At 43.1% G+C, this 13,802-nt stretch overlaps 1 protein-coding gene across 2 annotated transcripts in view; it reads right to left on the bottom strand.

The window, feature by feature from the left end:
• The window catches only part of XYLT1 (xylosyltransferase 1), a 178,461-nt gene that overhangs the window by 50,858 nt on the left and 113,801 nt on the right, over window positions 1-13,802 (bottom strand). For both annotated transcript variants that reach the window (XM_053992017.1, XM_053992018.1), the window contains 2 exons: window positions 12,648-12,820; window positions 11,810-12,012 (listed from right to left, as the gene is read on the bottom strand). In XM_053992017.1, coding sequence (XP_053847992.1) covers window positions 11,810-12,012; window positions 12,648-12,820 — 376 coding nt within the window. The remainder of the gene's footprint in view (window positions 1-11,809; window positions 12,013-12,647; window positions 12,821-13,802) is intronic.

Genomic DNA, 13,802 nt, shown 5'->3' with positions numbered 1-13,802 from the left:
AACCCAGCTCTTTGTTCCTGGAACAGACGGTGGGAATCCATAACAAAGTCTTTGTGGTGTTTCCCAGTTTAGAGGCTGTGAAAGCGTGTTGTTCCACGTGTGACAGCATGTTAATAGATGAACATCAGCACTGTCTTCCTCTCACTCTGAGAGGTGCTCTGTCTTTCCTTGCCTTGTCTCATGGTAGGTAATTCTCCATAGGAAAAATTCCCAAGCAACCATTTCTTTCCTTAAGGCCCATCCATTGTGTCAGAGTGGCAGCAAATGTAACTGCTGCCAATTACTACGTGACTTCTAAAGCTGCTGAAAAGTATTTGCCAAGATGATTTGCTTTTCACAAAGTTGCCTTTGCCTGTTATTATAAAAACAAACCATTCCATTTCCAATCAGTGCCTCAATGCAGAGATCAGGATAGAGAACTCCCACATTTAACTGCCAGGAACTCTTGATGGGCCACGGTCCTATGGATGCCAAATATCACTTGTGGGGATGCTGAACTACAAAGAGTTAAGACAGACAGGATTATCCTGTCTCACAAAAAACATCTGAGTCCACTTAATATCTGCTGGAAAGTATCTGAAAAGAGAGTACTGAAATACTTGACTAACCAGCTGCTAATACCCAAGGATATTTAATTATTAAAAGTAAACATGATATAATTTTAGCTTTATAAAAGCACTGGGATTTTATTTAGTACAGAATGATGCTCACTGCTTTGTATTTTTCCAGTGTTTCTCTGCTGCTGCATATTCATGTAGAACCTCATCTGCCTACACGATACATCCCATTTTGATGAAAACAATAATCACTGATTAAATAAGCAAGTGGAGTGAGCTTCAGAAATGATCAAGTTCATTACTCAAATTAGTGAGACTTTGTATAAAAAGAAAAAAATCTAGATATTGGGCTGAATAGGAGCTTTTTGTTTGTTTATACCATGTATATTTTACATGGCATGGTTTATATTCAGCAGTTTTTTCACCATCTCTAAAATTAAATTATCAAGAGTTTTGTGCAAAAAGAGAAATTGAAATTAAATATGAGCACAGATTTAAAGCAACCATTCACTTCATCCAATTCACACATTCCCGCGTGCATCTGAAATTTTATTTGTACAAGTCAATAGGAAAAATGATTTGCTTATTGTTGAAAAATGGTTTGATAGTTGTTGAGCAATTATAATTAAAAATGTTCAGTTTCTTCCAAGCAAGTGGGAAGAAAGAAACCTCCTTCACCCTGCTTCTCATGGCAGAGCTCTGCCTGGTGGGGTCTGTCAGTCTGGGGGTGCAGCCCTGCTGTCCTGCCACAGCAGAGACCCTGCAACATCCCCAGGTGTCACCCCGGGCCAGTTCCACGCCAGGGATGGATCAACTCAGCAGATCCAACTCGGATTTAAAGTCCATCATGTGAGCTGTGTGTTCCTCCATCAGCTGCAACAGTCTTGCAGCTTAAGACTCATGAGATTGCTTTTCTGGATGCAGTTGTTAGGGTGCCACTTACCCAGCTTTACTGTTAAATTTTGGCAATTTCTCAGTTTTTGAAACATAACTTGCTCCCTCTGACTGTGCTGATGGTGATTCACCCTGAACCCCACCCCGTCACACCAGGAAAGCAGAGCCATTCCTACCCTGCCCAGGATACTCCCAAAGCCAGCACCAGCCCACAGCCACCAAGGACAGCTCATGCAGGACTCTGGAAACACCTTCCTGCACTCTCCCTGCTGAAGCCACTCTGCCCCAGCCCCTCTTTGGAGGGTCACCTCTGGCTCCAGCAGGGAAGGCAGGACAGCCTGCTCCCAAATCCCAGCCCAGCATCCTCTCCAAAGCCCACAGACACTCCCTGCTGCCACACCTGGAGTTTCATATCTATAAAGAAGCAGAAGCTGCTCACGCTAAGCTTGGAAGCAGCAGGGAGCTGAGACCACCCTCTTCTTGCTGGGAAAGGGAACAGGAAAGCTCTTTCTAAAAGGGATCAAGGTATAAAACTCAGCACTTCTGGGTCTTGCCATCTCTTGTTTAATTTGCAGTGTAATCCTGGACAAAAGCTGGCTGGCTTTGTGTGACATTGCCCTGAGAGCAGGTGGTTCTTCTGATGCAGTGGGGAAGGTGGACCTGGGTAAAGTAAAGTAAAATTTTCCCCCATCTCACACTTTCTATGGAAAAGACCAGAGGGAATATACACTCATCCAGTGAGCAGCTTCAATCTCCTAACTGGAGCTATCCCAAGGGGGGAGTGGTGGGACTCCACCAGCACAAGGTCCCTGTGGTGCCCTCTGTGCCAGGGATGAAGCCCAGGGCTCTTCATCTGCCCACTCAAGACCCCGCTGCTGAGGCACTTTCACAAACTCCTTTAAAAGTAAAGTGAATTATTACAAACCAGCCCCTTCCTGAAGCTCCTCCTGGCCCTGCCACTCCCTTTGATCCCTGAGCTGCTGAATCAACCTGTCGGAGTGCATCAATTCAAAGGACCAGAAGGCAAAACAGGGAAAACGGGGTCAGGCTAATGGGATTTAATATCAATTCTGCACCAGTCCTGAAAAGATGGAAGAACAGGGCCTGGGGGGTGAAAGGGATAATGAACTGAGAGTTGATGGAAAGAATCTTAATTGGTTTTAACAACAAAAGGTCACATTTTTTTACCTTTATTTGGGTTGAGTAATGATCTTATTTTGACAATTTGTGCCACCTGATGACTTGCCCTACTCTTGGTTGGGACTGTTTTGGAGTAAGTCAGTGAGGAATGCAGAGCCTGTGGCACAAACCTGTGGCAGAGAGGATGCTTGCAATGGGAACATACAGATCCACTACCTGATATAACTGGAGCTGCTGAGAAAACAACTGGCAGGATGGGAGGCTGATGTCCCTGCTCACTGCTGTGCTCAATGAGCTGCAACCAACACACTCTTATTCCATCAGAAGAGAACCAGGGGTTCACTTCAACTCAAGAAAAAATTCTAGAAAAGGCACACGAACTTAAGTGATGCAGTCTGTCACCAGTGATCTCCTGGCACTGCCAGGTGGACAGACTGTGACACAGAGCCATTTCCTGGCTGCCTCTCCCCTCCTGGGCTGCAGTGGTTCACAAACAATTCTCCAGGCACTTGTGATGATACCCAGCACTGGTATCTCGTGACACACCACATGTACCAGTTTCCCAAGAGAAGAAAGATCAGGGTGTTTTAGCCTTCAGCTGCAGCTCTACAGCTGCCACCTGACTCAGTCCCATGACTTGAGCCCCATGGGAACAGCCTCAGTGCCTACACAATACCAGCTGTGCAAAGGTTTAGCAATGAATCGACCCTCACGGAGCAAGCAGAGCCACGGTCCCTGCAGGCCCTTGCCATGGGAATCATCTGGAAGCCACCTTGCACCTGACTGGCACAGTGCATCCCATCATATGAATACAACGATCTGAGCCACTGCCAAAGCAACTGAGGCTGCCTCAATTAAAGCCATAAGGTGACACAAATAACCAATTTGGATTTATAGACCTTTTAGTCTTCAGCTGTTCCAAGAATGCATTGTTGCAAGATTACCTGCTAGAAGTGACTTTGGGGCAGCAAACTTTTAAACCAAGATCAACTGCATTTGGAAAAGACTTGGCCCCAGACCAGTTCCTAATGTGGCAAAGAGTGCAATTATCCTGATGAAAGCTTAGGGGTGCTTGTGCCTACAGCTGGTTCATCAAGTAATGCTGAATGATGGATATAATTAAACTGTGTGCAGCAGAGTGGAACGTGCTACAATGAACCATTTAGGGCCTCATCCCCTCCCATCAGCCTGGAGCTACAGATGGGCCATCACAAACAGTCAGTGGCACTCAGCACTGCTATTTATACAGAGAGATTCAGAGGAATCATACAAACGCTCTGTGCAGGTTGGGCAGAAAAGAAGTCTTCCACTGTAATAAGGTGCAATTATAAAAGCAGCTAGTCCCTAATTCTACCTTGGATTGCACAGCAAAATGTCCCTCTGGGGTTTCTGCACTGCCAGGTCAAAGCTCGCACAGTATCTCAAGATACAAAGTTTTCATCAGTTAGCACTGGTCAGGACTAGAAAGAAAAATAAAAAGAAGCTTTGGAAAAAGAGACGCATTCTGCAGCACATCCCTGGGGACGAAGAACACCACACACAGAGGTGCCCAACTCCCCTGTGAGCCACCCAAGCTCTGCAGCACTGGACAGGCTCACAGATCCTGCATTTGGCCTACAGAGCTGCGAGAGCTGAAAAATCTTCAGCATCAAATACCATTCAACTCTTAGCCCTATTTTCAAGAGAAAGAATTCATTCATCTCTCCCTCTCCATCCTATTTCTGTATCACTACTAAAAGACTGAATCAGAACAATATTTTGGCTCACCCTTTAATGGCCTTTTGGTTCACAACTATTTAAGAGTGACTTGGGAAAGGTATAACAGCACATGTTATCTTCACTTTGAACTGCCACCAGATATTATTTTGCAGCTGTTTTATTGTAAATGGCATCCTGAAATCTAAACAAAAGAGTGTCTTAATGGCAATTTCAGCAGATTTTTAATTTCCTGAGAGAATTCAGCGGGACCACGAAGGGAGAGCACATTTAAAAGGCAGTGCTGTAATAGGAACACTTCCCCTTTTCAAGCACTTTTAGCTTTTGGAATTTGATAATGATTTCACTGAACTTTCAAAAAAAAAAAAAAAAACAACAAAACTCAATTGAGTTGAAAAACCATTAAAATTTCTGCTCACAAACCCCAGGTAAGAACCACAAGGACCTGTTCCTCTGCAGCTTCTGTTACCCACCTCAGACTTAATCCAAAGTAAAAGTCACTTGGAGCAAAGTTGTGGGAGAGCACACAAGAGAGAAAGTCACACCTGGGATTTCCCTGATGATCAACATCCCATTGCAGCTCAAACTCCACTGGAGCTTCCTGCCCAGGAATGCAGAGAGCAACTAAATGCCATGGGAAAGGCTTGCCAGGATGGGGCAGCTAGTGGGGAATTTTTCTAACCGTGGCTTTAAAGTACAAAAGCCATTCTGCACAAAGGACTCTTTCCTTGGCTTGGTCACCCCACACTATTTGGCCATAAAGACAAGTTGTAAGTGAAATACAGGTTTTGTAAATATCCCTGGAGCTGTGAAGGAGAAATACAGAGCTGGCCAGATCCCTCATGCTGCTCATTGCCTTCCTCTGCCCCAACACATTGGTTACTTTCACAAAAATACTATTCCAGGCATTACTGGAGCATCCTAATGACAAAAGGAGGAACTGTAGCCTAGGAAATGATGGTGCACATTACCACAACATTGGTGCTGTTACTGTTTATAGATCAGGCTGAATGGCAACTGAATCAGACTCACATTTAACTTTCTTCTTTTAGGAGACAGACTTTTTTCTCAGTCATAAATAAGTAAAAAATAAATTACATCCAGAAAGCAAATGGCAAACAGATGAAAACCCTTTGGCTCTTTGCTTGAGGACCTCCTTGTGAGCAGCCCCAGAGCCAAGCCAGAAGAGAAGAGGCCACCAGCCAGGCAGCCCAACATGGGCTCAGAGGCTGCAGTGCCCATCAAACTGCACGTCTGGCATCTGGGGCTCTCGTCTGCCAGGCAGATCCCCCAGGGCTCCAGACACCAGCTCAGATGCTTCAGTTCTCATGGGAAGAGAGAAAAGGCTCCATGTTCAGCACTGTAATCAACAGTGCCAATGCTGCCAAGTACAAGAGCACTTTGAGTAAAAATCCTATTCTAAAACCGTGCCCTATTGATGCATTTTAATCTGCAGGCACAGTAAAGATGCCTGGATAGCCAATTCCAGCTTGGGGTGCATTTATCTCTGTTGCCAGTCTGAGGCTATGGAGCACATCTCAGAACTACTAAATACCCAGAGGAGTTACTATGAGCTGCAGATGTCAGTTCCCCAAAGCAAAAGCTGCTTTATATCCTTAAATCCAGGAGGAGAGGGCAGAAGGAATAACCTCAGCTGCTGTGGCTGCACAGAGGAAGGGTGGGCCTCCCATCCATCCTCCATCACTAACATTTGCCAGCTTGAAGAAAACATTATGTTAACATCAGAGGTAAATAAAATTTTTAAGCCACAATAATTTCCAGATTTTACCCCACCCATTTGTGACCATGCACAAAACTACCGCTTTGCCAACCATTGATAACTTAACAGCAAAACAGAGAAGTGGAACAGCAAATCAAAAAGATAACTTTCAAAATATATATAAATCTCAAGCAAATGTGCTGGCAAAGTGAGGAAAGAAGAGAAGAAAAGGTTATTTGAGGGATTAAAGAAAGAAGCAAATCTGAAATTCTCAGAGAATGCAGATTCAAGAAAAACACTGATAAAGTTCCTTTTGGACAGGAAAAAAAGATTCCCTGAGAAGCATTAAGAGTGGATTGACATCTGGCTTGCTAGATAACAATATTCTGAGCAAACAAAGCCACATAAAATGTCAGTGACAATCCTGAGATAAAAACCTCAGGCACTGGCATCTTAACAGATGTTGTAGTGCAAAAGCTACCTGTGCTGCACTCCCCTCTCCATGTAGGGAGACAATTGAGCAGTGCTTCAGCCCAGGATAACATTCCAAAGGGCACTTTAAAGAACACTGTATTATTTGCCTAGTGCCTGGTACATTATTCTAGTGGCAAGGCCTGCTTTTCAGATCAGCACTGCAACACTTCCTATGGGGTGTAAGGTCAAACTCAGCCCTGGAAAGTCAGCATCCTTTATCCAGGCTTTCATGTCCAGCACCAATTTATGTAGTGCCAGGAAGCAGATATCTCTAGAAGACAGCTCAAAAGTCTGAATCTCAGTGAGAAATAGAATTGTTAAATTAAGTCCAGTCAAATTGATGAGAAGTGAGACAGAGAGAAACTGGAACTGGCTTTTGAGCCAATGGCTTTGCCTTATTTGCCATTACAGAGCTCTCATCAGCCCTGCTGGCTCTGGGATTTCTAAGCTCACAGCCATCAAGAGGGCACAACTGGGTCTCAGACACTTCTCCCAAAGCTAGAGTGCTGTATGTGAAAGCTAAGTGCTTTGTTTCAGTTCTAAGAGGAGATTTTCCTGTATTTCCAATATTGCATTTCAAGCCTGCACATAGCAAAAGCTGAGATGTTTTGCAAGAGCAGCTGGGTAGCTCCAGTCTGGTGTACCCACTCCATGCAAACTGTGCTCTCTTTTTTTTCCTCCTGGTCGCCTGCTCCAAAGGTTGTGTCATTGGGTCACACGTGAAACTGGGGCAGGTCTTGGTGAATTTGACAGAACAGAAACCATCCCTGATGTAGTTTCTACAGAATGGTAGTCATCCATGCTTTGCAGGGGCTGAAACTGAACCAGTGGCAGAAACAAGGACATGATCTCCCAGGTAGTTCTAGCACCTGAAAAATAACTTGAAAAAGTGCTAAAGCATTTTATCGAAAGGTTGAACTTCTTCCTAAAATCTGTTGGTTGTAATTATTTTCACCTACCAGGAGAAGAAAACCTGAAGATCTCTTCCCTGCACTCCCACCTTTCCATTCTTGGCAACATTCTCAGACCCAGGGACCTCATTTAGAAGTCATCACATTGTTTTTTTATCAACCAATGTTACCTTGACCAAGGGAGGGCAATGCAATGAAGCAAGTGCAGGTTATTTGCTAGCTCAGTTTTTTTCAATTTCTGAGTGTTATTCTGGTTGGCAAAGATAATCTCCATATTGGCAACTGTTTAAAGGACCAGGGCCATCAGATCATCCCATTTACTCCCTGCAGTGTGTAGTACCTCAGGTGCTATTTTTTTATTATGATACACCTTCCATTCAAGTGCCAGACCCAAACTTCTATTGACCATGTCTCATTCAACTGAGGCTTCCCAACACAAGCATTTATGGAAAATAGGGCTACACAACTTAATCCTAAAATAATGTCAAGCAGCAAAACACGAGTAGTTTCACTGGTTTAATTTAAGTTATTTTGTTATACCTGATTGCCCATAATGGAAAATGTAGCTGTATCTGCATTCCTGGCTCCATCAATAAGACACTTTATTTTCTCACTATTCTGAAGCACTCCCCAAGCTTCTGCTAATAATTTTGCTTGACCTTTATTAAAGACCAAACATTAGCTGGCAATTAGATTTGGTGATCCCTTTGGTGATTGAGGCTCAGTGATTTACTGTAAATTATAAATAGTTCAAATGTTTCATTATGTTTATTCTTTATACAAGCTCTGTGGCCAGGTAAGCACTGACACGATATTCACTGTTAAATGATCTCATTAAACTTCTTAATTTAAGTGGTGCAACACTTCACCTGCCACATTATCCAAGGACTCCTGCAATGCACATTAAACATTCAGCATGAATAGATGCTCTACCATAGTTCACCTTGTTGGGAGTGAAATTTCAGTCCCTGAACATAAGGTTGACTACTTTATGCTGTTTGTCAGAGACAATAAATAATGCAAATAGATTGCCATGTAAAGTAAGAGGTTGAAGACATCAATAGCTTTCCCATAAGGTTTTGAAAGAGGCTCTCAAAAGAAAAGACTTTAGATCATGAAAAAATACCACTAAAATCAAAAAAGTTAAGAAAGGAAGGTGCAGTTTTCTTTAATTTCTTTATGAATGCAATGACTGTGAGAGATGATTTCTTGAGAACCCTCTGAATCTATTCCTTTTTTATTCATGAGCCCAGAGCAAAAGGAGGGACAGTCACACAACCTCCCATCTCTGAGTTGCTTGTGGAGGTTTGTCTTTAGCCATTTCACCCCTCCTTTTCCTGCTGAGAATGTTTAACAGAGCTGAATGAAGCCAGGGTGGATAAAGCACCACATCTTTTCACTTAAGCCAATAAATAACATATTGCCTCATGATTAAAGGGAAGCACTTTTGTTGGAGGCACCTTTATGTCCAGACTGTTTGCCAGTGGTTTGTACTGCGGTAAGGATGAGAAGCACATGGGTTAGAACCTCTGTGCTAGTGCTGGACCTACAGACTCTACAAACAAAACATTCAGTCATGAGGAGGAATAAGGGTATCTGGATTTTCCTGGCATGCATATGCTTTATTTTACACATTTTTAATTGTTTCCCTCACAAAATGAATAGTTCTAATATTTTTCTCCCATGCTTTTATATTTTCTGATGTTTAACATCTGCTTCTGGACATTTCTTCTGAAGGATGAAAGGCTCCTGGCAATTCTGCTGTAGTCTGTGAACGTACCAGACTGCTCCCTGGACAGATTTAGGCTTCATCATATTGTATTAACCCCACATATTGAGTATGGTTTTTTTGACTTAGAAGGCTGGATTAGCTTTTATTATCAGAAGAGAAGTAGTAAAGGTTTCAGTATTACAGATGGAATGCCAGATGGGAAGCAAAAGCTTAATATGAAGCAGCTCTGGATAAAAACTATTAATCCACAAAATTCATATGTTCTTATGCAGGGAAACCTAGCAAAACCCACTGCAGTATGACTGACCAGAGAGAAGTGTAAAGTGCCCCTTGCCCATTATCTGACAAACCATGGCATGGGGTCTGAAAGAAAAAAAAGAATTCCATAAGCACCCTATTTACTATTTCCTGGAAAAACAATCAGCTCTCTCTGGATTATGCAGGGAGGAAATGCTTTCCTAAAGATTATAAACAATAATAATTTATAGCACCTCCACTATGAAAATTAAATGGACTCATATATATAAAATATTTGATGAGACAAGATATTCCACGGTTTATAGCTGTAATATTCCATATTAAAAGAAATACTTAATGTTACTTGTAAGTCACTGTCAGTGAAGTTGGAGCATTGAAAAAGGTTTATTATTTTTTGTTGAAGTGCATCATGGTATGAAGAGGAAGCACGTTCCCTTCAGTTCTGGTAACAGAGTGCTTTGGCAGGAAGGGAAGTGAGCACTTCAGAGCCTGCCTGGGTGCTGAGAGCCCCCAAGAGCCACCAGGAGCCCCCGAGAGGCCACCACAGAGCTCTGAGAGCAGCTGCAAGGGGCAAGCACAACGTTCCAGAGTTCCCCCTCTGAAGAAACAAGTGCCTGGAATTTCTCCAGCAGAGATGGAATGACTGCAAGACAGCGTGGCGCTATCACACCGATGCCATTAACACTGAACCAGCTGCAGTCTGCCCCACAAAGGTGATGGTTCTTGATGGCCATGTCTGGAAGCCACTGACCCCATCTGGCCCTGTGGTTTGACTTGCTCCACAGGGAACTAGGAACAGTGCAGACTGCCCAGGGCATGGCCTCAGCATTACACGGTGGTTAGGGTGGACCCAGCACCACAGGATACCTGGACACACCTGCTGGCACTAGTGTACAACCATACCAGACCTTCAGCACTCTCCTACGATTTATCCTGTTTAATTCACAGTGCCATCACCTGCCTCTTCTATGGTCCTGCATTAGTCCACTGGTTAGCATCAATACAGCATTCCTCACCAGGAAAGTGAATAATAGGGAATAACTAGCTAGCTTTTCCCAAAACTCAAGAGATACATAGAAAACTACATACTCTCCCTTATAAGCAAGGTTGATGTGTCAAAATTGTTAGTTCTCTTCCTGTTGCACGTCAAAAGTGTTTAAATACTATAATTTCTTAATTCAAGTCCCCATGTTCTAATATCAAGGCAGTCTCAGTAACTCTTGTGCTCTAATCTTTCTCCACAAAATGTGTTGCATTTCACTGAGAGTGCTTAGAAAAGGGCATCAGCAATAAAGCCTTTTGTCAGTCCTCACAAAATCCTTCCTAAGGCATAGGCTCAGGGATTTTGTCATTTTTCACTTCAGTGGCGATTTCTGTCCAAGGAGCACCTTCAGGAAGGGATTCAAACTTCGAAAGAGATCTTGGAGAAGCCTAACCAGTGGAAGCATATTTCTCTTCCAGGAGTATTAAAACCATATTGCATCATCAGTCATCAGGGAATCGCCCAAGAAAGTCACTTCCCCTTTCATTGGTTCATTTCAGCATAGAGGGAAACTGAAGCCACAAGAAGAATTTTGTGTTTCCTTCTTCTTAGTAACTCTTCCAACCTAAACCTAAAAACAGATACTTGGGGGTTTTTTGGTGGTTTTGTTGTTGTTGTTGTTGTTTTTTGGGGTTTTTTTTTTTTTTTTTTTGTGTTTGGGTTGGGGTTTTTTACAGACTATCTACTTTTGCACAATATAGCAAACTTACTGAATGCAGCTCTGAGGCCTGGGTGATGTAAATCCAGAAAGAATAGAATTTCATTTAAAATCACAAGCCTTATCATGTGATGGTGTGTGAAATTCTTAGCCTGATGCCATCTGAATGAGGACATTCAGGCAACGGTTGATACTGAGGATATAATTGACTCCTAGCAACTTATTTGTCACTTCTACAGCCATTATCCTCCACAGAAAAAGTACTAAAAAAAGGGAGAGGAGTACCTGAATCTATATTCATACCTTCAACCCTTGCTGAGACATCAAATTACACTGTTAATCAGAGCCCTGAGAGGGAGGAATCTCTCCATGCCTGGGTTTCATTTGCTGAGCTCCAGCATTTCTGGCTACTTTCCTCATCCTCTCTTGCAGGTACCCCTTCTGCTGGAAATAATGACTAACTGGAGCAGCCTCTCAGTGAAAGTCTCCCCAGGCAAATGCAAGACACACAGGGTACAGGCAGGTGGTTGAATCCTTGGCTAAATTGTGGCTGTCAGACACCAGCTCACCATCAGGAGTTTTCTGCTGTAAAACGAAAGAAACTGCTCTTCTGCTTCTTGCAGCACAGCACAGACACGTCATTGCTTATCTCCATACTTACTTCCTTTAGGAACAAAACATGTACATTCTTAAAATACTCATTGTACCTGATTGGGTAGTCAGCAGCACTGAGGTTAATGAAGAAATCCCAGGGCCAGTCACTCATCTCCATTAAGTCCTTCATGGTCTGCAGGTAGGTGGTCAGAAGACTTGCTCCTCCCCAGATAGTGGCCATTCTCCAGGAGGTGACTCTCACATTTGGGTACTGGCTGGCAAACTGCAGCACTTGTCGGTGCAAGTAGTTGGATCGCTTTACAGGAGAAAAGAGTAATACATTCAAGTTATTCTGTCCAAAATTTTCTTTCCCTGTATTTACTAAAGGCCTACGCTTCTTCTTGACTCACTGAGTGCTGCCATTGCTTTGCCCTCATTACTATTTCACACAACCTTTTTTTCCTAAATGTGCAGAGAACCCTGGCTAATATTTTTTATTACAACTACAGTAATCACTAACCAGTGTGATTAGCTTTATTCACCATTTGTCATCATAGAGCCCAAAGGGCTTTTGTTAAGGAGGCGACTGCTACCACCTCCCTTTTACAGTGTGTCACTTGCCCAAGGCACCTCAGGTCAGCTCTCCATCCAGTGGGCCGCCACATCACTCTGCATCAACTTATCAGTTACTGCTAACTAAATGTACAACAGACAGATGAGGGGAGATACTCATCAACATAGAAGGAGAAATGAAGGCTGTTACATAAACAAGATAACAAGAAAGAAAATTTAAGGAAAAAAAAAAAAGAGGCTCCAAACATGTAACAGATGGAGAGACAAAAAGTGACGTGCACTTTACGCAGCAGAGGTAAAGGGAAGATGAAGAAGATGACGAGGATGGGTAGACTGACAGATGGTGAGACAGGCAATTTATAACCAGTGATATATTACCTTGTCAACATGAATGTAATAAAAATGGTCTTTATGGTAAATAGCCTTAAACATGCGCTGGAGCTGCCGGGAAGCTCTGCCATGAACAACCAAGACAAATGCGATCCTGACTGGGTTGGCTGGCATGAATTCTACGGAGTCCTCATCCCACTGAACATTGTTGTTGGCTTTTCCTGTTCAAAAACAAAACACAGGACATCTCTGAGTGTATCCACAGGGCAGGGGTGCAGAGAGCAGTACACATTCCACTTGGCTCTTTCTTCAAAGCCCTTTGTAGGGCAGGGTGAGAACTCACAAGGGGTGCCAGCCTGTGTCCCATCCAGTTTGTACCCTCTCCTTTGTCCCCACACAGGGCCACCACCCCTTGGGCAGCAGCCCATGCCCTTGGGCCTCATCCTGAGCAAGGCTGCACAAGCACGGACAAGTACCCAGATGTTTATGAGTTGTATGAAGCTCTACCTGAGTACAGACATCTGAACCTTCGAAGGAAGCACCTCCAAGTTTGTAACTAGTGTCCAAAGTATTCAAACACTGACAAGGCTGACGTTCCCCCAGAAGGAAACCCCCTGTTTAGCCAAAGCTGCTCGTTCCCATGATCAGCACAGCTCTGCTGAGAAGCTGGTGGAACTCTGCTACTGAACAGCTGCTGAAGATTATTGACTGATAGCATTTATTTGTAACAATAGATGTGCTCCGGAACATTTAAATGCAAGCTGCATGTCTTCACTTTTTTCATGGAGTAGTGGGGCTCTTCCATTACTATTTAAAATACCTGTTCATTTTTATTTTAATAGAGTAATTTCTAGTCTTCCTTTTCTAAAGCAAACACCACTGTGTGAGGTTCAGACAGGATGTGCTGATAAACTGAAGAGCTGGAAGGACATTTCTAATAAGAAATTTAAAGTACTTTGGTTTTGGTTTGTGTACCCACTCTGCAATTCAAAAACCAGAACACAATGTAAGAAAAACATAATTTTATCCAAAACACGACATCCATTCTTCAATAAAACAACACCATTCTTCAGTGCTCTGACCTTGTAAGGACCTTTCTCAACAAAAATGATTTAGCAAGAATCTGAAATTTTGAATATTAGCAGACGAAGAAGGAAAGTACCTCCAAGTCAAAAATCTTCCTCCTGACCAAATTTTCCTCTT

The sequence above is a fragment of the Vidua macroura genome, chromosome 16 (genome assembly GCF_024509145.1).
Source record: "Vidua macroura isolate BioBank_ID:100142 chromosome 16, ASM2450914v1, whole genome shotgun sequence".
Lineage (NCBI taxonomy): Eukaryota > Metazoa > Chordata > Aves > Passeriformes > Viduidae > Vidua > Vidua macroura.
This window is presented reverse-complemented; position numbering and strand designations above follow the sequence as displayed.